The sequence below is a fragment of the Cyprinus carpio genome, chromosome A23 (assembly GCF_018340385.1).
Source record: "Cyprinus carpio isolate SPL01 chromosome A23, ASM1834038v1, whole genome shotgun sequence".
NCBI classification, from domain to species: Eukaryota; Metazoa; Chordata; class Actinopteri; order Cypriniformes; family Cyprinidae; genus Cyprinus; species Cyprinus carpio.
The window spans coordinates 21,606,569-21,628,601 of NC_056594.1; the positions used below are offsets into that span (position 1 = coordinate 21,606,569).

General features: G+C 36.9%; 4 protein-coding genes across 4 annotated transcripts in view; 3 read left to right on the plus strand and 1 right to left on the minus strand.

Moving 5' to 3' along the window:
* Positions 1-22,033, plus strand: part of LOC109085971 (protein phosphatase methylesterase 1-like) — a 576,397-nt gene that overhangs the window by 345,282 nt on the left and 209,082 nt on the right. The window lies entirely within an intron of this gene.
* Positions 1-22,033, minus strand: part of rnf150b (ring finger protein 150b) — a 581,444-nt gene that overhangs the window by 338,073 nt on the left and 221,338 nt on the right. The window lies entirely within an intron of this gene.
* LOC109102695 (E3 ubiquitin-protein ligase TRIM39-like) lies at positions 2,799-20,379 on the plus strand. The gene is made up of 8 exons (XM_042713877.1): positions 2,799-2,943; positions 5,229-5,781; positions 6,029-6,124; positions 6,355-6,588; positions 6,839-6,986; positions 8,858-8,884; positions 9,008-9,625; positions 20,319-20,379. The coding sequence occupies exons 2-7, from the start codon at positions 5,230-5,232 to the stop codon at positions 9,541-9,543; spliced, it is 1,593 nt and encodes a 530-aa protein (XP_042569811.1). The 5' UTR covers positions 2,799-2,943; position 5,229; the 3' UTR covers positions 9,544-9,625; positions 20,319-20,379.
* On the plus strand, positions 14,590-20,423 carry LOC109102694 (putative tripartite motif-containing protein 75). The gene is given in 8 exon segments (XM_042713875.1): positions 14,590-14,710; positions 15,652-16,205; positions 16,492-16,587; positions 16,816-17,049; positions 17,317-17,464; positions 19,532-19,558; positions 19,691-19,926; positions 19,928-20,423. Coding segments are annotated over 7 exon segments (1,599 nt in total). The 5' UTR covers positions 14,590-14,710; positions 15,652-15,653; the 3' UTR covers positions 20,234-20,423.

Here is a 22,033-nt window from a genome sequence, read left to right on the forward strand (position 1 = left end):
GTAAGGTTAGGGACAGGTTTGGTGGTTTCGGTAGGTTTAAGGGTTGGTTAAAGGGTCAACAGTGTACAGGGATCAATTTAATTACTATAAGGGAACAGTTCAGTCTGTTTACATTACATTGTTTTGATAAATGAACAAGTATTTCCTTTTGAAAAATGATTTTCCCCTGTTTATTAATGATTCATGGAATTTCCTTTTTAATGATATACTGAAGAGTAGTATACTAATGTTGTCACGAGTACCTACTGTGTTGGAGCAAGGAGATGCTGAGACGTGGGAGAATTTACATAAAACAGTCTTTTTTTAATCCAAAGGACAAGGAATACACACGTAGTGCTGGGGATTTACGTTTAACACTGGACACTAGACACAGGAAAACACTGGGCTTAAACAAGGTAACTGGAACTAAACGAGGAACAAGTAGAACGAAGGTGAATCAAATTAACACAGTCAGACACGGGAGAAACTGGGTCACTGGGAGCACATGGGGAGCAAAACACAACACAACAGGAACACAGGGCTGACAAATGAGTCTTGAGGCAATAAAAATACATTTTTTTGCACCGAAATTACAGTCTTTTATGTCTTTAGCAAGCATTTAGCTAAACTTAACCAGTCACCCTTTACACAAACCTTGTTACATTAGCCAAAAGTCCAATACCCATAAAGATACTAAATGATTAGTAAACATTTATAAACATTTGCAAATAATGAATAGTTTCCACTTAAGACTGCAAAAACATGAACAAATAATTAATAGATTATTTGTTAAGATGTTTAAATACAGGTCTACACAACAAACAAAGACAAACAAATGAAGATCATATGAACTAAAAGTTTACTGACATTTGTAATCATTTCAATTTACATGAACTAATCATATGGTAATCATTATAATGTTTAGTAAGTTCATTAGTAAACATTAACAAGAACATTATCTCATATTACTTATCATTAGTCATTATATAGTAACTAATAATCATTATATAGTAACTAATGATTGTTTATTATATGCATTTTATTATGTTTGTTAAATGGTTTATAAACAAAAGTTTTTATAAAGTGTTACTGACCTTTAAAATATTTTTTAATGTTATATTATTTCGCTGGAAGAGATGCAGATACATACAAAATGAACAGTTAATGATACAATATATACAGAGAGAATATAAAATATTTGCATATAAAGAATTGTGATTGGGTCAGGTCACAGTGTATTTGCCCCTCCCCCAGTCAGAGTCGAGCTGGGCACTTCAAATGTGGTCACCCTAAGGCACTACACTGTGTTAATCCGGGCCTGTGTACGCTACATGACTTTACAAACAATCAACATATTAAATAAATATCATTCAGTGTCTATTTCAGTGTGCAGCAGCTTTTTCCACATAGTCTGGTGCTCTTTTCACCCTAACCCTATCCTCAACCTCTAACTAAATGTTCTTGCATTTCTTAATTAGAGTAATGAATTTAACATTTGACTTCTACTCAGCCAACAGCAAGAAGAGGAGATGGCCACAATACCAAGTATTGGAAGAATATTAAAATCCAACAGGAAAAAGAATAACTGTTGCTTTTGTATTGGTAGAAAATAAAGATGACCACAAAAATGGACAGCTGTGGTGGTGGTTACAGCATATTTCTCGAACTACCCTTCCATCTGGCATTCTTCCATTCCATATAGTAATCAGGTTCAATTACAATGGGTTTGTGCCAAAGAAACGAAATATATTGTGTTAAGAGAATTTTTTTCTCGTTTTAAGTAAAACATACCATCCCAGGTGCTCAAAAAAAATTAACAGTCTACATATACATATTAGTGGTGCCAAAATTAGCGCGTTAACACAGGCAGTTAATTTTTGTGAGGATTTTCAGCCATTTGCATGTGTTGTCAGGATTTGCAGGACATTTCTTAATTTGCCTGTGTTGTGAGGATTTGCAACACTTGTGTTGTCAAACTGATGAAGATGTTTTCTTCATTTGCTGGTGTTTTTTTCCATTTGCATGTGTTTTCTTAAGTTGCAGCGCGTTGAGCTCCCTCGGCCACCATAGTGAATGGATTCAGGCCACATCTGACACAGAATGACACTCATGATCATGACTGAAACACAGCAGATGAGCTTCTGTCCAGCAGAGTGCAGTGTTTACAACACATTCACAGCATCAAGCCTCTGGGACTCTGAGAAATGAGGGCTGCCTGCTGTACTCTGGTCAATTGCAGATGATAAAGAAGCAAAAAGAAGAAGAAGAAAATAAATGTATATTCCTTCTATCAAATTATTTTATGCAAACTGAAAATGTGCATAGCTACAATTCAAATACCGCAGAAATAGTAACTGTCCCTCAGATGATTTTAGAAGATGTGGAATATAATGCACAAGTTATATTTTGATTCTTAACATATCCTAACTGCACCTAAATGCAATACCAAAATGCGTTTTTTGCATGATATTTAAATAAAGTCAAGCATAACTCTTTTTGATGCTCTCAATACGTTCTCCGATCTGCTGTCAATCCCACAGTTCACTGCACGAGTATGAGGCTCAACTTGATAAAATGAACTGAAAACGTTCACTCTGCTGACATTTTTTTATTCACCATGCCTTTTTTTGCTAATTTTCAAATGCCTTTATAAATGTTATTATTTTCCCTTTGTTCAAGACCCAAAAAGATTTCATTGTGAAACATTATGATAGCTGCAACTGTGATAACTTGATATTTGACACTACTGTCAGAAAAGGAACTAACCAAAACGACAAATACTCTAAAATAAGTTCCTTACACTGTTTACACACTCATCTTCATGATATGGGTGGGGGCTACAGTATGACGTCACTGCAGTTGAGTGAAAGTGAAACTTAACAGATGAACTAAAAGCTTAGTCATTCAACAACATTTTATTCAGAAACTCTAAAATTAAGGATCAGATCTGTTATTCACTCACAGGTAAGTGATGGAAATGTAAAGAGCTTGTTCATTAGTTTAATAGCATGAAGTAGTATCAGAATATTAGTAAAGTATGTCCTTTATTTGGTTGTATATCAAAGTCTGAAGTGTGCTGTTAGTTTAGAGAGGACAGAAACATGAAGTACTTGAACTGCAGGCAGAAAGAACAAAGTCCAGTGGAAATCATAACTCTGTTAAACAAAAATGATGCCTCGTGTTTACATGTGTTTATTTAGAAGGTTATATGTTTGAAATATTACACTTCCACCCTTTTCTGTGTTGTCTTTTATATATAAAAATGTATTTTCGTGATATTGTTAAATTATTGTTGTGAAACTTTAATTTATTTAGTTTCTTCTTCTACCACCCAATTGTCAGACTCTGTTCCATGTTTTGTCTGTTTTGCTCCCCGTGTGTTTCCATGCTCTTATTTGGTCTTCCTGTTCCTGCTCCCAGTTTAATTTCCCAGTTTAGTTCCTGCTCCCAGGTGTGTCTTGTCATCCCATTATCCTGCTCTGTGTATTTAAAATGTTCCCTGTTCCCAGTTCTCTGTTGGCTGTTAAATGTCTGTTCTCCCTGCTATGTGTGTGTCTTGCTCCTGTGTTCCCTTGTTTGGATAAATAAAGATGATTCCATGTTGATCTACTCCGACGTATCCTCGATTCCGCATTCCCCCACAGTAGCAGTAGCCGAATTGTGACAGAACAGCCGACCCAAACTGAAAGTAAGCGGCACAATTTTTCCCCGTGTTTGGTCTTCCGTTTTTTTTTTTTTTTTTTTTAGTTTTTAGTTCTCCTTGTTTTCCCCATGGCGATGAAAATGGCTGCTCGGTTCATCGACCTAGCTCGCCTAGATCTCCCCTTCGTAATGTATTCCTGGGAGTTCTGCAGGATTGCCGCAGCTATGGCCTTTGATGACTCCACCCTCAGGACTTAGCTGGAGGGAAGGAATCCTCAGGTGTCTGGAGAATGTTCTTGCCTGAGCCAGAACAAGCCCCCTGGCCACGGCAACCCCAAGCTCGCCGGCGGCACAGAATTCCAGTCAGCCGGCCGTTCCCGAGTCAAGTCAGTCGGACATTAATGTGGCAAGTCTGCCGGATGTTCATGTGGCACTCGCTCCAGTGTAGGCTCCAGCCCCAGAGCTCGCCTTAGTGGCAGCTCCAGCCCCAGAGCAAGCTGCAATGCCGGCTCCAGCCCCAAAACTCACTCCAATGCCGGCTCCAGCCCCAAAATTAATTTCAGTGCCGGCTTCTCGAAAGCCCTTTGCTGTGCCTGCTCCTCCTGAGTGCCCTTCAGTGCCAGCACCACATAAGTGTACTCCTGATCCCCGTTAAGACCAGGGAGGGCTCCTGATCCCCGTTAAGCCCAGGAAAGGGCTCCAGATCACCCGTTAAGCCCAGGGAGGGCTCCAGGCCCAAGAGTACAGCCGCGTAAATTTACCCAAGTATTTTTTGGAGGGAGGTATTAGGTCTAGTGTTTTTTGGGGGGGTAGTGGGGGTGTGGAGACGTAGTGGGAGGGTGGGGTTGGGTGGACTGCCTAGTAGGCTGATCCGCCATGGCGCACTGAACAGTTACTGCTCTGGAAGCCCACTGTTCTGTGTCTGTCCTGAGGGACCTCCAGAGTGCCCACCCCGTTATGTCAGACTCTGTTCCATGTTTTGTATGTTTTGCTCCCCATGTGTTTCCATGCCCTTATTTGGTCTTCTTGCTCCCAGTTTAAATTCCATTGATCCCAGGTGTGTCTTGTCATCCCATTATCCTGTTCTGTGTATTTAAAGTGTTCCCTGTTCCCAGTTCTCTGTCGGCTGTTAAATGTCTGTTCTCCCTGCTATGTGTGTGTCTTGCTCCTGTGTTCCCTTGTTTGGATAAATAAAGATGATTCCATGTTGATCTACTTCGACATCTCCTCGATTCCTTATTCCCCCACAGTAGCAGTAGCCGAATCGTGACAACAATAATATGCATTGCAGTGCCACAGAGCCATCAGAAGCACCAGACCAGCAGTTTTAGACCAGATGTTGAGGGTGAAGCTTATAAGGCTCAGTGAAGTTGACATTCATGAACTCTGTCCTAACTTCCCATCAGAATCCATCACATATTACTATATGGATGCTTTGCCTTTGAAATAAACAGTGGTTCATAGTTCACATTGTTATACAAGCTTTTAGTTAGAATCATTTTTAAAATGCAACATCCGATCCATACACAAACTTAATGATTCGATCACTATCAAAACTGCTCTAAGCAGTAACGAAGATGATACATTGTCATTACTTATCTTTTCAGCATGGCATCCTCCAGTGGTCCACTAAATGAGGAGCTCCAGTGCTCCATCTGTCTGGATGTGTTCACTGATCCAGTCACCACTCCATGTGGACACAACTTCTGCAGAACCTGCCTGATCAAGTGCTGGACAAACACACAGACCTGCTTCTGTCCACTCTGTAAAGAACAATTCAACAAAAAGCCTGATCTCAAGATTAATACAACACTCAGAGAGGTTGTGCAACACTTTAAGGAGAAGCTCAATCTTGAAGAACCTGAAGTGTTTTGTGACATCTGTGATGAAAGAAAGCAGAAAGCTGTGAAGTCCTGCCTGACGTGTCAAAGCTCTTACTGTGAGACTCACCTGGAGCCTCATCTCAGAGTCCCATGTCTAAAGAAACACACACTGATCAACGCTGTGGAAAATCTGGAGGATTATATATGCCAGAAACACGAAAGACCTCTGGAGCTGTTCTGCAGAGATGATCAGACGTGTGTGTGTTTGTTCTGCACTGAAGGAGAACACAGGACTCACAACACTGTTCCTATAGAGGAGGAGAGTCAACAGAAGAAGGCAAGAGTCACAAACAAAACACTTTAAACTCACCATGAAATGCAGTTCTTTTCCCTGTGTTGAAATTGCAAGACTTTTTCAAGGGATTGTCCTTTTTATTTCATTCAGTTGGATTGGACAAACACTAATGTAGTCCAAGAGGAGTCAATAATAATTTTGGTTTCCTTTTAATTTCAATTTTTAAGCATCAAAATCATTATTCAAAGACAGACTTTGATGGGATCTCTCTCTTTTTCTCTGTCTGTAGATTCAGCTGTTTCAGACACAGACAGACGTGCAGCAGATGATCCAGAACAGAATGAAGAAGATTCAAGAGATCCAGCACTCAGCAGAGCTGAGAAAGGTGAGTAGGGGAAAATTATTCCAATTAATAACGGTATGCCTCAAAATATTTCAGTCTCTGTAATACAGTAAATTTGCTAAAATAAATGGATTAATAAAAATCATGTTTCAAGTAAAGATTAGGTCAATAAATGAGATAATTTTCCTTTTTGAGTGAATCTCTTTAAATATATATTTAATAACATAATAGATTAATTGTGATTTATTTAGTTAATTGTTCTCATTGATTAGAGGAACACAGTGGAAGAGAAATCGTCCAGTGTTGATCTCTTCACTGATCTGATCCGCTCCATTGAGAGATGTCAGTCTGAGCTGCTGAAGATGATGGAGGAACAGCAGAAAACAGCAGAGAAACAGGCTGAAGATCTCATTAAAGAGCTGCATCAGGAAATCACTGATCTGAAGAAGAGAAACACTGAGCTGGAGCAGATCTCACACACTGACGATCATCTGCACCTCCTACAGGTCTGTCATCATCTGTATCATCACTGAGAATAGAGAATATTACAGGACAAGCACTGTTTCCAATTCTAGTGAGCTACTTGACCATTTTTTTCTTACTAGTCTTAAATTATAGAAAAACAGAATGAGACTAATAAATCCATATTAGGAAAAATGTTAACTGTGTTAGATAAGATATTTTATTGTGTAAAATATATTTAACAAAATTTAACTAAAATGTACATATGTAATAATCTTCTGTCTCCTGCTGTAGATGTACTCAACCCTGTGCAGTCGTCCACACACCAAGAACTGGACTGAGATCAGTATCGACTCTGATGTGGATGTGTTCCCTCTGTATAGAGCTCTGACTCAACTGAAGAAAACTCACAAGACACTAAATGAAAAACTCTGTCAAACTGGTATGTGAACATTAAATATAGTGATTTTTTTTTTTCAAGGAATATTTGGGGTTCTGTGAATCTGTGATATGCTGGTGATAGTCGGTCTTACCACAGCATAGACTGTAAAAAAGATGGACGATGCGTCTCCACTTTCTTCCATAGAAAAGTGAAGTCAAAACAGTTTGGCCACTCATCTTGCGAAAATGACATCATTTGGACCCAGAGTCTGCAGTAGTGTTCGTGAGGTGGAGCCGCGGTATCAAAGTCCCACCCAAACTCCTGCAGACCCAATAGCAAACTCACACCCCATTTTTTTTTAGCATTAAATAACGAACTAAAAGCAAACTTATTTAAAAAACGAACACTTGAACATACATCAGTGTGCTAAAAACTACCTGAAATGATGGAAAACATCTTTGGCAAAATCATGGCAACCGCTGTCTCATAGATGTTTTCTTGCTCAAATAGCATTTTAAAAAGCTAATTATTCAGGCTAGACCAGCCAGTGTGCATGCACACATCTCAGAATGCTGAATGTTTCTATAGCAACCAGGACTTCCAACACTAGTTGCAGTGATGCGAGGATTAGCGGTTGGCTCTTTTACTCAGAAGGCGGGGCTTCATTCAATAGAGCGGCTATATTGAAGATTGCATTTTTCCACCATTCAAAACTATACAGTGACACGTCTTGGGTATTATATAGTCTTTGTTACCTGTATACTGCAGCCAGACACAGATGGCGACCAAAATGTTTTGACTTCACTTTTCAGGTTGTGTGTGGTACACTTTAGACCACAAACTATTGGTGCTTCTCAAACAGAAGGCTGCATCCTATCAAATGTTGCTGAAGGCTGTCTGAGTCGGAAGGATCCTTGGAAGGCAGCCGTCATTTCGCAACCTTCATTCAGCTGAATTTGAAAGATGCATGGGATGTATCCTCCGCGACTTTCAATTAATCACAAACCTTTGTATACATTCCAATTCACGAAAATAAACTGACGGAAAACGAGTCAGTACTGAGCTTGTCTGAATTTATTATGAAATGTAAGACAACAGTAATGTTTTCAGACATGAAAGCATAGATGTTATCTTTTGTTTTGGTGTAAATTACTCACTTAACACTAAACTGCTGATAATGTAAGCCACTGGAGACGGCTGTGATTCATTGTATTGCATTAATAGAAAGCCAAATAATATAAAGACTTGTAATACAAAGTATTTTTCCAAAATTCTGTTTTATTAGTATTTTTGTGCCATGATAATGAGGGCGGGAACATATGCAAAATACTTACTAGACCAGACCGGATGAGGACTCTAGCCTAAAAGCCTCTGAAGGACTGAACTAGGAAGGACGCAGACTTCTGTTTGAGAAGCACCCTTTATTTAACACCGTGTTCTAACCTGCCGCGATGGTCACAGACTTTTTTTAGCTTTATCCAGTCATCAGAGATCAAACGTGTGATATTTTGGACCCATATTAAGTCTTTTAGTGTATGATGGCCAGTATTTCCTCTGTAACTATTTATAAAGTCATCAAGTGTATGATGTCTAGTGTTTTTAAACACTATTCAGATTTTAAAAGTCATGCTCAGTGGTAGAGCATTGTGTTAGCAGTGCAAAAGGTTGTGGGTTCGATTCCCACTTGTTAGGTAAAAAAATTTACAGAATAGCCTGAATGGACTGTAAAAGCGTCTGCTAAATGTAAAATGTTAAATGTATGTTAGCATGTTGCATTAGGCTGGTATGATAAAATCACTCAAGAAACCCTGTCTATATAAAGTTATATCCACATTGTCACTCATCTCATAGTATTGCTTTTAATTACTTTAGCAACATGTAAGGGACATGATGTAACTATCCATGAACAAACTATACAAATGTCTCCACAGGGCTGGACTGGGCACAGAAGTTTGCAGGTACTGTGTGCTTGACACCATTTTCTTCAATACACTTACAATACAATGTTATATTGTTATAGTCTGTATTATACATAAAAAAAAAAAAAAAAAATTATTGATAATGTCTAATCTCTGATCTAGTGGATGTGACTCTGGATCCTGATACAGCGAATCCATATCTCCTCCTGTCTGATGATGGAAAACAAGTCAGTCGTGGAAATATTAAGCAGGACGTCCCAGAAAACCCAAAGAGATTTGATAATGGTGTTCTGGCGAAGGAGGGATTCAGTTCAGGGAGATTTTACTATGAGGTGCAGGTGAAGGGAAAGACTGAGTGGTATTTAGGAGTGGCCAGAGAATCCATTAACAGGAAGGAGATTAGTCTGAGCCCTGAGGATGGTCTCTGGATAATGGTATTGAATGATCAGAGTGAGTTTTTAGCTTTTGATAATCTATCAGTCGGTTTCTCTCACACAAAGACACCTGAGAAGGTGGGAGTGTTTGTGGATTATGAGGAGGGTCTGGTCTCGTTTTATGACGTGGGCTCCAGATCTCATATCTACTCTTTCACTGGTCAGACTTTCACTGAGAAACTCTATCCATGTTTTAACCCAGGTGTTAATGATAAAGGTAAAAACTCAAACCCACTGATCATCTCACCTGTCAGTTCAAATTAACAATTACATTCCCCAAAATATGAAACATAAAATCTAAAAGATTATCTATATGATGATTTCTTGCTTGAAAAGAAACAATTATTTTTTTTTGTAATATTTTTGTTTGTGGATTGAATAAACTAATTAATACTTTTTTTTTTTTATATGGAAGCTAATTTCTTTTAAATACTGACTTTTTTAAACTTGATAAGCAGACTCCAATTTGTTACGAGTCTACATATTTCTATATAAAAAAAATTTTCCCATTATGCCTAACTTAATATTTTATCCTCAGCTTTATTTGCAACTTTTCAAATCTGTCCTGATAAACTTTTATATACTAGGATATGACTCAATATAAAATAGTGAAAATCTACGTAATACGCTAAATTGTCTACAATTTATACAGTACAGGGTTGGAAATTAACTTTTAAGTTTGTGGACTTGGGAAAAATACCAACAAAAGTAATTTTGCAGTGTAGACAGCTTGAGTGATTATAACGGGTGTTTTTGCAAAAGTACAAAACTCACTTTGCTTGCTTTATATCATTTATTCACAGTCTGAATAACCATTTTGTTTTTCATGCTACTGAAATAACTAATGTGAAGTCTTGATTATCTGAACCATTAAAAACAATCAACTAATTCATAAATGATTCTTAGCTTCTTTTGTCTGTAGCCAGAGTATGACATGCTTTTTCCCCACAAAAACTTTTCTATTAGTCAACATTAATAATTATTATTACAATATCAAGAGCAATAATCAACAAAAATGATTTTTTTTTTAATGGTATTGCAGCTCCGCCCTCTGAGTTCCTGTTTTTTAATTAATAGTCTATTTACATGATAATTTTTGTGTAAATACGTGCAGCTTCTAAGAGACGGAGACGGTAGAAACAAACTTCTCCTTCAGTGTAACCGTCACAAGCTTCCCTTACGAAAAATAGGTTTATTCAAGTGTGCTTTTAGCATACTTCTTTTAAACTAAAAATAGCAAAGTATGCTTTTAGTTTACTTTTTATGTACTTATCAGAAATGGGCTTTATGTACTCCTCATAAATATACTTAAAATGACATTTAAGTATACTTGATTTATACTTACAAAAATTCTAACTATATTTGAGCTATTCCTAGAATCCGTGTTTTCATTGTTATATGGTAGAGGGCGCTAGTACACATCTTCTGTACAGAATTTCCAAAAAAAAAGAAACACAAGATAACACGTAACAGGATCATCTGACATGAAACAGCATCAAAACTGTAACATTATGGAATAAAATGTCGACCGATGAAGAGGTAATGACAGTCAAGCTTTGGGGTGTTGACTCGACATCTATGTTTTGATTATCATTCTGAATCCAATTCATTTTCAGTTTTTTGTTCAAAATGTTATTTCTTTATTTTTTATGAAACAAATTAAAGTGTTTAAAAAAGAATGCATGAAGCTAGAATAAAATGTTTTTGTTTACAAGCAGATACCCTGTTCTTTCTTTGGATGTTTTGCATGTTCAGATATTCATATAACAAAATATATACACATTAAAACCTAAATAGGGACATAGTAGTATACTTAAAGTATGATGTAAAGTTCACTTGCAGTATGAAACTACTAAACTAGTAGTTTACTGAGACTATACTTCAAAGTGAACAAAGTATTTAATTAGCAAACTATCAGTATACCTATAAGTTTACTTTTAGTGTAATTGCAGTACAAACTACAAACATAGAGGTAAACTAGTTGTGTACTCAAAGTTTGCTGCTGTTATACTTAAAGTATTCTTAAAAGTATACTTTTATATACTAGAAAGGTGTATTGAAACAGTACACTAACAAGTATACTACTAGAACACTGATATTTGTATACTTGCTACATAAAGTATACTTAAAAATATACTTGAACTTTACTTAAGTATACTTAATAAAATAAACTTGAAGTATACTACTCTTTCGTAAGGGTTCTCCACATCACTGACAGAAAGAACAAGAACATAAACTTACAGAAAGCTTTTCACTCTAAATACAGTTTATCATATTTAATGTAGTACAGTTAACAAATCTAAGGCTCATAAACACGTCACACCTGAGATTAAAATACTCCTAAACACAGACTTACACATTCATGATCTTTCTGACGCTCTGCATTCCCAATCCCTCTATACAGAACAAAACACTCTTCAACACTCGTGACACAGGCTTCTGGAGTCAGATCCTGACTGTCAGCTCATCATCAAGTGATGTTTGACAAATGCAGCTGCTAATTCAGACATTTTGATCACGATAACCAGAGAAAAGGTCTCTGCTGGACTGTTTAATAGTAAACTCCACTCACTCTCTTGTGGTTTGAGGTCCACAGGAATCTGTTCCTTCTTCACAATGTGGTGTCTCCACCGATACGAGGTCCTGCCCCGTCCACGACCTTCACACCTCTCACGAGGATATCAGTGGACGACAGATACAAAGTCGAGCTCTGGCCATTTAAGAACAAATTACAACCCTGACTTGTGTAAATATTCTCATTTTATATCACTAAACATTAAATATGCACCGAAATAAATGCACAAAATATATAAAAATTAAATAGTCTACAGTCCCTGGCCCTACAGACCTGATCTGACTTAAAATAAAAATCAATTCTATGACGAATAAAAATAAAAAAGAAATAACAAAGAACTGAAGTACAGTAATACCATCTTTCTTGTAACAGCTGCTGACACAGCAGACGAATGTCATGAAAACTATCTGATGGAATAGAATCTTCATCTTCATCATGGCTCTGTTGTTCCTCAGCTGTGGTTTCTCTCTTCATCTTCATCATCTTCCTGCAGTCCAGCAGTGTGTCTGAGCACATCTTCAGTGGCGTCTGCAGCATCTGCTGTTCTCCAGCGTTACAGTCTGAACCCAGAGACTCTGTGGAGGTTTGATGACTGTCACACACTCTCTCCTGAGCATCAGTGGAACAGAGTAAAGCGAGGCTGAGCTCTGAGTCCTGTGTGTCTCTGGATCTCTGTTCAGAGAGTTGATCTCTGACGCTCCAGACTGAATCTGTCCCATCACTCACACACAACCAAACCTTTTCCAGCTCCTGTGAAAAACACAATCACAGTGACTTTCAGTTTATATGACAACTGCTCCTCTGAAGGAGATTATTTTAAAGAATATAAACTTTTGGCAGACTGGATGTATGAAAATTAAGAAATAAAATTTTTAGATATGACAAAATAGTAATACTGACAGGAAGTTTCTGATTACTATGGTACTACTAATGATAAATCACATATAAACATTGCAGGCATATTATATTTATTTTTAATATACCTGTGCATTAGGGTGGTCCTCAGCTACAATGTTAAGCTTTTCTAAAGTGCTTTTGCATATTTTGATTCCTCTAAGAGAAAATATAAATGCAGTAAAAATTCATGTGATTTCCCACGTGACCTCTGTTTCATGCCATGTCATGCTAATGTGAATTAATGTGGTGGTCTGGTTGCCAGTGTTCCTACTAGTGTTTTATGCTGTGACACAACTGTTCTCTGATGAGCTGGTTGGGTTAATTATTGTGACGTCCAAATGAGAAAAAGGGTCTCACCTCAGTCGTGGTATTGAAGGTGGAAGAGAGCACAGGTCATTCACTCCAAAAACACCCGAAGAAAGTCCGATTTTTTGTTTTGATGTTCTCTTGAAGACCATCCTACTGTGCATGTGGAAGTGTTTGATTTAAAGGACTGTTATCTATTCATTTTTATTTCTAAAATAATTTTGGGACTGTGTTGGTTCACCACTGCATTTATAATCAGATCTTGAACCAAAACCAGTCAAGGCAGAAGTTTGAATTGTAAGATTCAATGAATCAAATTGAATCTGCTAAAATAACTGCTGACATTTAAAAGGCTGTGATTCACCCTTCAGAATCATGATGTGTGCACTCATACAGTGGTTGTCCGGGCGGCCAACAGCGTCAAACTTGATATTTGGCACTTCTGTTGTCAAAAGGTGATGATAGACGGGGGAACGTTTTTGAGAAATGTTTCTTGGGCATTTTCACATGGAGAATGGGCAATAAATTCTATCTGGGCACTTTAGATCAGTTGTGGGCCCTGTGTCTCACCTGGTTGCTCAAAGAGTTGCCCCGTGTATCATCAGCCTTAAACGTTTCATGGGCGGAGCTACTGTATGACATCACTGCAAGTGAGTTAAAGACTGCAGTGAAAGTGAAATGAAACAGATGAACAGGAAGCTTCATCCAACAATTGAAATTAATGATCAGACCTGATATTTACTCACAGGTAAGTGATGGAAATGAAAGAACTAGTTTAGTAGTTTAATAGCATGAAGCAGTATCAAAAAGTACTTAAAAAAAGTATGTCATTTATTTGTCTGTAAACCAAATTTTGATGTGTGCTGTTAAAGGCTGCAAAAACAGGAAACAGAAAAACATTATTTTAAACTGTAATAATATTTCACAATATTAATTTTTTTTCTGTATTTTTTATCACATAAATGCAGGTTTTTTGAGCATAAGACACTTTCATAATGCTGCATAAATATCAAACATGGTAATATAATAAAGTCATTTCACTCACCATTTCGCCAGCCTACACTTCACATAATAGGCCTTTAAGTGGCACTTGGGCTTCATTAACTATGATAGTTTCATGAAATAGTAATATCAGTCAGTCAAGCAGAACACAGGCACAGCAACGCCTCAGATTGACAGATATGTAAAAATAAACAGGAATTTTCCTTCTTTTGAGTGATTAGTTACTGTTTTGTACACATTGTCATGTTAATTATAATTCAGATGCATTTTGTTTTATTGATCACAATATCATTGCTATTTGTCTGAGAAGGGCACTTATGAATAATTTTGAAAAAGAGCAGGGGCTTGAGCCCCCAAAGCCTGCCTCCTGCATGTGCCTGGTACTGTCATCAGAAAAGGAACTAACCAAAATGAAATAAATATTCTAAAAGTTCCTTACACTGTTTACACACTCAGAAGGAATGAATTAGAAACAGGTTCATATTAATGATTAAGGGTGGAGCTACAGTATGACTCACTGCTGTTGCATGAAAGACTTCAGTGAAAATGAAACTTAACAGATGAACTGAAAGCTTCGTCATACAACATTTCTATTCAGAAACTCTAAAATTAACGATCAGATCTGTTATTCACTAATTTCACTCACAGCAGGTAAGTGATGGAAATGTAAAGAGCTCGTTCAGTAGTTTAATAGCATGAAGCAGTATCAGAATATTAGTAAAAGTATGTCATTTATTTGGTTGTAAATCAAAGTCTGATGTGTGCTGTCAGTTTAGAGACGATAGTCCAGTGAAAATCATAACTTGGTTAAACCAAAAAGACATCTGGTGTTTGCAGGTGTTTATGTAGTAGGTTATATGTTTGAAATATTATACTTCCGCCCTTTTCTGTGTTGTCTTTTATATATATAAAATGCTTTTTTGTGATATTGTTAAATTATAGTTGTAAAACTTACAATATATATACAATATGTTAAATTGTGCTTTGATGTCCCCAGATTGTGTATGTGAAGTTTTATCTCAATAATTTTTTATAGCTTGTTGAAATTGCAACTTTTAGGGTATGAGCCAAAACGCGCTGTTTTTTGTGTTTGTCCCCTTTAACCCTCTGGGGCCCGAGGGTGTTTTTTTTGGTGGATGGGTTATTTATGACATGATGTTTTTTTTTTTTTTTTTTGGTTGTTTATATATATATGGATGGATTATGTTTAATATGAATTAAGTAAAAACTGAGCTACAATAATATTTGAGCAGCATGTATGTACATGATTGTGTTTTTGAGAAAGCAACGTTTATGCATGGTTAGTGAAAAACTACAATTTTGAAGTCACTGAAATAAGGCAATAAAACACCTAGAGAACATTTGTTCACAAGACTTTAGAGAACAGATTTTGAAGCCTAGAGTTTTTGCTTCAAAATGATGTGAAAATCATCTTGATTACTCGCTCACAGAAACAATATATTGATTTACATTTCACTTGGAATGTAAATATTTTGTCAGAATATACAGCTAGGACCAAATATATAAGTACCTCAGTATTATCAAAGTTGTTAATCTAAGCAGAGTGGATTGTATATTGTTTGTTTTGTCAGTCATGGCATCCTCCAGTGGTCCACTAAATGAGGAGCTCCAGTGCTCCATCTGTCTGGATGTGTTCTCTGATCCAGTCACCACTCCATGTGGACACAACTTCTGCAGAATCTGCCTGAACAAGTGCTGGACAAACACACAGACCTGCTTCTGTCCACTCTGTAAAGAAAAATACAGCAAAAGACCTGATCTCAAGATTAATACAACACTCAGAGAAGTTGTGCAACACTTTAAGGACAAGCTCAATCTTGAAGAACCTGAAGTGTTCTGTGACTTCTGTGATGAAAGAAAGCAGAAAGCTGTGAAGTCCTGCCTGACGTGTCAAAGCTCTTACTGTGAGACTCACCTGGAGCCTCATCACAGAGTCCCACGTCTAAAGAAACACAAACTGATCAACGCTGTGGAAAATCTGGAGGATTATATATGCCAGAAACACCAGAGACCTCTGGATCTGTTCTGCAGAGATGATCAGACGTATGTGTGTTTGTTCTGCACTGAAGGAGAACACAGGACTCACAACACTGTTCCTATAGAGGAGGAGAGTCAAGAGAAGAAGGCAAGAGATACAAACAAAACACTTTAAACTCCTTTTTTAAATGCAGTTCCTTTCTCTGTGTTGAAATTGCAAGACTTTTTCAAGGGATTGTCCCTTTCATTTTATTCAGTTTGACTGGACAAACACTAATGTAGTGCAAGAAAAGTCATTAATAATTTTGGCTTGTTTTTTTTAAATTTGTTTATATATTTATTTTGTATGTTGTTTGTATTAAAGTAGAAGATCATTATAATTATTATTAGAAGGAATTTTTTGATGGAAGCTCTCTCTTTTTCTATGTCTGTAGATTCAGGTATTTCAGACACAGACAGACGTGCAGCAGATGATCCAGAACAGAATGAAGAAGATTCAAGAGATCCAGCACTCAGTAGAGCTGAGAAAGGTGAGTGGGGAAAAAAATTATTCCAATTAATAATGGTATGCATCATAATATTTCCGTCTGCATAATAAATGTGCTGAAATAAATGGGTTAAAAACAAATCATGTTTCAAGTAACAATGAGGTCAGTAGATGAGAGAATGTTCCTTTATGAGTGAATCTCTTCAAATATATATTTAATAACATAATAGATTAATTGTCATTTATTTAGTTAATTGTTCTCATCAATTAGAGGAACACAGAGGAAGAGAAATCGTCCAGTGCTGAGCTCTTCACTGATCTGATCCGCTCCATTGAGAGATGTCAGTCTGAGCTGCTGAAGATGATGGAGGAACAGCAGAAAGCAGCAGAGAAACAGGCTGAAGATCTCATTAAAGAGCTGCAGCAGGAAATCACTGATCTGAAGAAGAGAAACACTGAGCTGGAGCAGATCTCACACACTGACGATCATCTGCACCTCCTACAGGTCTGTCAACATCTGTCTCATCACTGAGAATAGAGAATATTAAAGGACAAGCACTGTTTGCAATTCTAGCTTTAGGTGGCAATTCGAGCTACTTGACCATTTTTTTCTTACTAGTCTTTAGAAATCATACAGAACAGAATCAGACTAATAGATCCGTATAAGGAAAAATGTTAACTGTGTTAGATAAGATATTTTATTGTGTAAAATATATTTAACAAAACTTAACTAAAATGTACATATGTAATAATCTTCTGTCTCCTGCTGTAGATGTACTCATCACTGTGCAGTCGTCCACACACCAAGAACTGGACTGAGATCAGTATCGACTCTGATGTGGATGTGTTCCCTCTGCATAGAGCTCTGACTCAACTGAAGAAAACTCACAAGACACTAAATGAAAAACTCTGTCAAACTGGTATGTGAACATTAAATATAGTGATTTTTTTTTTGTCAGTAACTTTAAGAAAACATTTTTTCCAAGGAATATTTGGGGTTAAATCCAATTCTGTGAATCTGTGATATGCTGGTGATAGTCTGTCTGACCACAGCATAGACTGTAAAAAAAGATGGACGATGCATCTCCACTCTCTTCCATAGAAAAGTGAAGTCAAAACAGTTTGGCCACTCATCTTGCGAAAATGACATCATTTGGACCCAGAGTCTGCAGTAGTGTTCGTGAGGTGGAGCCGCGGTATCAAAGTCCCACCCAAACTCCTGCAGACCCAATAGCAAACTCAAACCCCATTTTTTTTTTTGCATTAAATAACGCACTAAAAGCAAACTTATTAGAAAAAAACGAACACTTGAACATACATCAGTGTGCTAAAAACTACCTGAAATGATGGAAAACATCTTTGGCAAAATCATGGCAACCTCTGTCTCATAGATGTTTTCTTGCTCAAATAGCATTTAAACAAGCTAATTATTCAGGCTAGACCAGCCAGTGTGCATGCACACGTCTCAGAACACTGAATGTTTCTATTGCAACCAGGTCTTCCAACACTAGTTGCAGTGACACGAGGACTTTACAGATTAGCGGTTGGCTCTTTTACTCAGAAGGCAGGGCTTCGTTCAATAGAGCGGCCATATTGAGCATTGCATTATTCCACCATTCAAAACTATACAGTGACACGTCTTGGGTATTATATAGTCTTTGTTACCTGTATACTGCAGCCAGACATCAAAACTATACAGTGACACGTCTTGTGTATTCTATAGACTTTGTTACCTGTATACAGGTTGTGTGTGGTACACTTTAGACCACACCGTATTGCACTAATGGTGCTTAATCAAACAGAAAGCTTATTATTTTTATCAAATGAGGGCGGGAACATTGCAACGTGAAGGCCGTCTCGAGGGATGTAATTTTTGCAGCGTTTAATGGGGAGGTTATTAAGGGATGATCTAGTTATATCGTTTAATGCGGAGGAACTGAGGGCGGGAACCTTCTAACCTTCAGCTGACAGATTTGAAGTCATCCATTTTGATATTTTGCACCCGAACACATATTGTTTTCATTTGTCATGTGTCTCAGCAACAAACATGTGTGTGATCCTCAGTCTTTCAGTGTATTGCATTAATTTAGAAAGCCATTTAATATAGCAAGACATGATGGTTCTAGTGTATTTAAAGCTATTTTTCCAAAATTCTGTTTTATTAGTATTTTTGTGCCATGACGATGAGGGCGGGAACATATTCTGTTTTATTAGTATTTTTGTGCCATGACGATGAGGGCGGGAACATATGCAACGTATCCACGCGCACTTATTAGACCATCTCATTCTAGCGTTTAATGCGGAGGAACTGAAGGACTGAACTAGGAAGGACGCAGACTTCTGTTTGAGAAGCACTCTTTATTTAACACCGTGTTCTAACCTGCTGCGATGGTCACAGAATTTTTAGCTATATCCAGTCATCTAGAGATCAAACTGTTTGATCCTTTGCATCCCATCTTTATGAAAAACAGTTCATGGAGACATTAAGCAGGACGTCCCAGAAAACCCAAAGATTTGTCATGCGTCTGGCAAAGCAACAAGATCATGAATTTATGAGGTGGTGGTGAAAGGAAAGACTAGTGTATGATGGCCAGTATTTCCTCTAAGAGTAAGGGGATTTCTGAGCCCTGAAAGTCATGTGGCAGTGGTAGATCAGTCATAGTGTGATAATCCAGCAATCGCTATTCAGTTTAAAGGTGGGATGTGTTGTGTATCCCAGGGTTTTAAGTTTTATAATTTATCTCATATACTCTTTCACTGGTGGACTGTCAAAAAAAAATCCAAATTTAAATCACTGAATAAGGTATAAAACACATACTAGCATTGTTGCATTAGACTGGTATGATAAAATCACTCAAGAAACCCTGTCTATATAAAGTTATATCCAAACTGTCACTCATCTCATAGTATTGCTTTTAATTACTTTAGCAACATGTAAGAGACATGATGTAACTATCCATGTACAAACTGTAAAAATGTCTCCACAGGGCTGGACTGGGCACAGAAGTTTGCAGGTACTGTGTGCTTGACACCATTTTCTTCAATACACTTGAAACACAATGTTATATTGTTATAGTCTGTTTTATACAATTAAAAAAAAAACATTTGTCCTTTAGTTGATTGATGATGTCTAATCTCTCATCTAGTGGATGTGACTCTGGATCCTGATACAGCGAATCCTTCTCTCATCCTGTCTGATGATGGAAAACAAGTCAGTCATGGAGACTTTAAGCAGGACGTCCCAGAAAACCCAAAGAGATTTGATACCATTTGTGTTCTGGCAAAAGAGGGATTCAGTTCTGGGAGATTTTACTATGAGGTGCAGGTGAAGGAAAAGACTCAGTGGAGTTTAGGAGTGGCCAGAGAATCTGTTAAGAGGAAGGGGGACATTAGAAGATAATGAGCCTGAGGATGGTCTCTGTTTTCAAATGGTATTGAATGATCAGAGTGAGTTTATAGTTTTTGATAATCTATCAGTCACTTTCCCTCACACAAAGACACCTGAGAAGGTGGGAGTGTTTGTGGATTATGAGGAGGGTCTGGTCTCATTTTATGACGTGGACTCCAGATCTCATATCTACTCTTTCACTGGTCAGACTTTCACTGACAAACTCTATCCATACTTTAACCCATTTGATAATGATGAAGGTAAAAACTCACTGATTATCTCACCAGTCAGTTCAAATTAACAATTACAATCCCCAAAAATATGAAACATGAAATCTAAAAGATTATCTATATGATAATTTATGTTGCTTGAAAAGAAAAAATAATTTTGTCACAACTATATTTGAGCATGGAATAAACAACTAAATACAACTTTCATTTTCTAAAAATGGAAGCTAATTTCTTTTAAATACTGACTTTTTTTAAAATTGATAAGCATTTGAAACTCCAATTCCTTTTTTTTTTATGTTATGTTTCAATATAAAATAGTGAAAATCTACATAATATTTTAATTTTTTTGATATGGAAGCTAATTTATTTTAAATACTGACTTTTTTTAAAATTGATTTTCTAATCTGTCCTGATAAACTTTTACATACTATGATATGATTCAATATAAAATAGTGAAAATCTACGTAATATTTATATAATTTATTCACAATCTGAATAACCATTTTGTTTTTCATGCTACTGAAATAACAATGTGAAGTCTTGATTATCTGAACCATTAAAAACAAAGAACTAAATCATAAATGGTTCTTAGCTTCTTTTGTCTGTAGCCAGAGTATGACATGCTTTTTCCCCACAAAAACTTTTCTATTAGTCAATATTAATAATTATTATTACAATATCAAGAGCAATAATCAACAAAAATGATTTTGAGTTCCTGTTTTTTAATTTATAGTCTATTTACATGACAATTTTTGTGTAAATACGTGCACTTCAGCAGCATTACACAGTCTGTAAATAAATGCCTTGTCAGATTCTGTTCCAGCGTTGCAGTTCAGAGATGGCTTTTGTTGACAGTACACGTGTGTTCTACGTCTTAACACTGAATTACATGTAAAATATTGGTTTATATTAGAATAACTACCGCATTTGAATAAAGACAAAGTAAATTATACAACAAATATTGCTTGCAAACTAAATTGCTCACCAAATACACACTGAAGAATGATTTAAGTTCATGAACATCTACTCACATAAACATTATTATAGATAGACATGATGATATTAATAAAACATGAAGGATCTTTGTTGTTGACTTATTGTTTGTGGTTAATTATTATTTAGGTTTAGCTAACATTATTTTAAGAGAACAGCGAGCATTAGAAGGCTTCACAATTTTTTGTTTCTCTGGTTTGAGCTCATTATGAGTGAATCAGTGCACCTGAGTGAACTGACGGCAGTCCATCGATGCAGGAGCTTCTGAGAGACAGAGACGGTAGAAACAAACTTCTCCTTCAGTGTAACCATCACAAGCTTCTCCACATCACTGACAGAAAGAACAAGAACATAAACTTACAGGAAGCTTTTCACATTAAATACAGTTTATCATATTTAATGTAGTACAGTTAACAAATCTAAGGCTCATAAACACGTCACACCTGAGATTAAAATACTCCTAAACACAGACTTACACATTCATGATCTTTCTGACACTCTGCATTCCCAATCCCTCTATACAGAACAAAACACTCTTCATCACTCGTGACAGAGGCTTCTGGAATCAGATCCTGACTGTCAGCTCATCATCAAGTGATGTTTGAGAAATGTAGCTACTAATTCAGACATTTTGGGCACAATAACCAGAGAAAAGCTCTCTGCTGGACTGTTTAATAGTAAACTCCACTCACTCTCTTGTGGTTTGAGGTCCACAGGAATCTGTTCCTTCTTCACAATGTAGCGTCTCCACCGATACGAGGTCCTGCCCCGTCCACGACCTTCACAACTCTCACGATGATATCAGTGGACGACGGATACAAAGTCAAGCCGAAGCAACTGGCCATTTTAGAACAGTTTACAACCCTGACTTGTGTACA

What these genes read in the sequence shown, in the direction of transcription:
- LOC109102695 (XM_042713877.1), top strand. Translation starts at nt 5,230, where the DNA reads ATGGCATCCTCCAGTGGTCCACTAAATGAGGAGCTCCAGTGCTCCATC. An exon ending in ATCATCTGCACCTCCTACAG is followed by an intron (nt 6,589 to 6,838) that starts GTCTGTCATCAT and finishes CTCCTGCTGTAG; the next exon opens with ATGTACTCAACCCTGTGCAG. An exon ending in CTGGGCACAGAAGTTTGCAG is followed by an intron (nt 8,885 to 9,007) that starts GTACTGTGTGCT and finishes TCTCTGATCTAG; the next exon opens with TGGATGTGACTCTGGATCCT.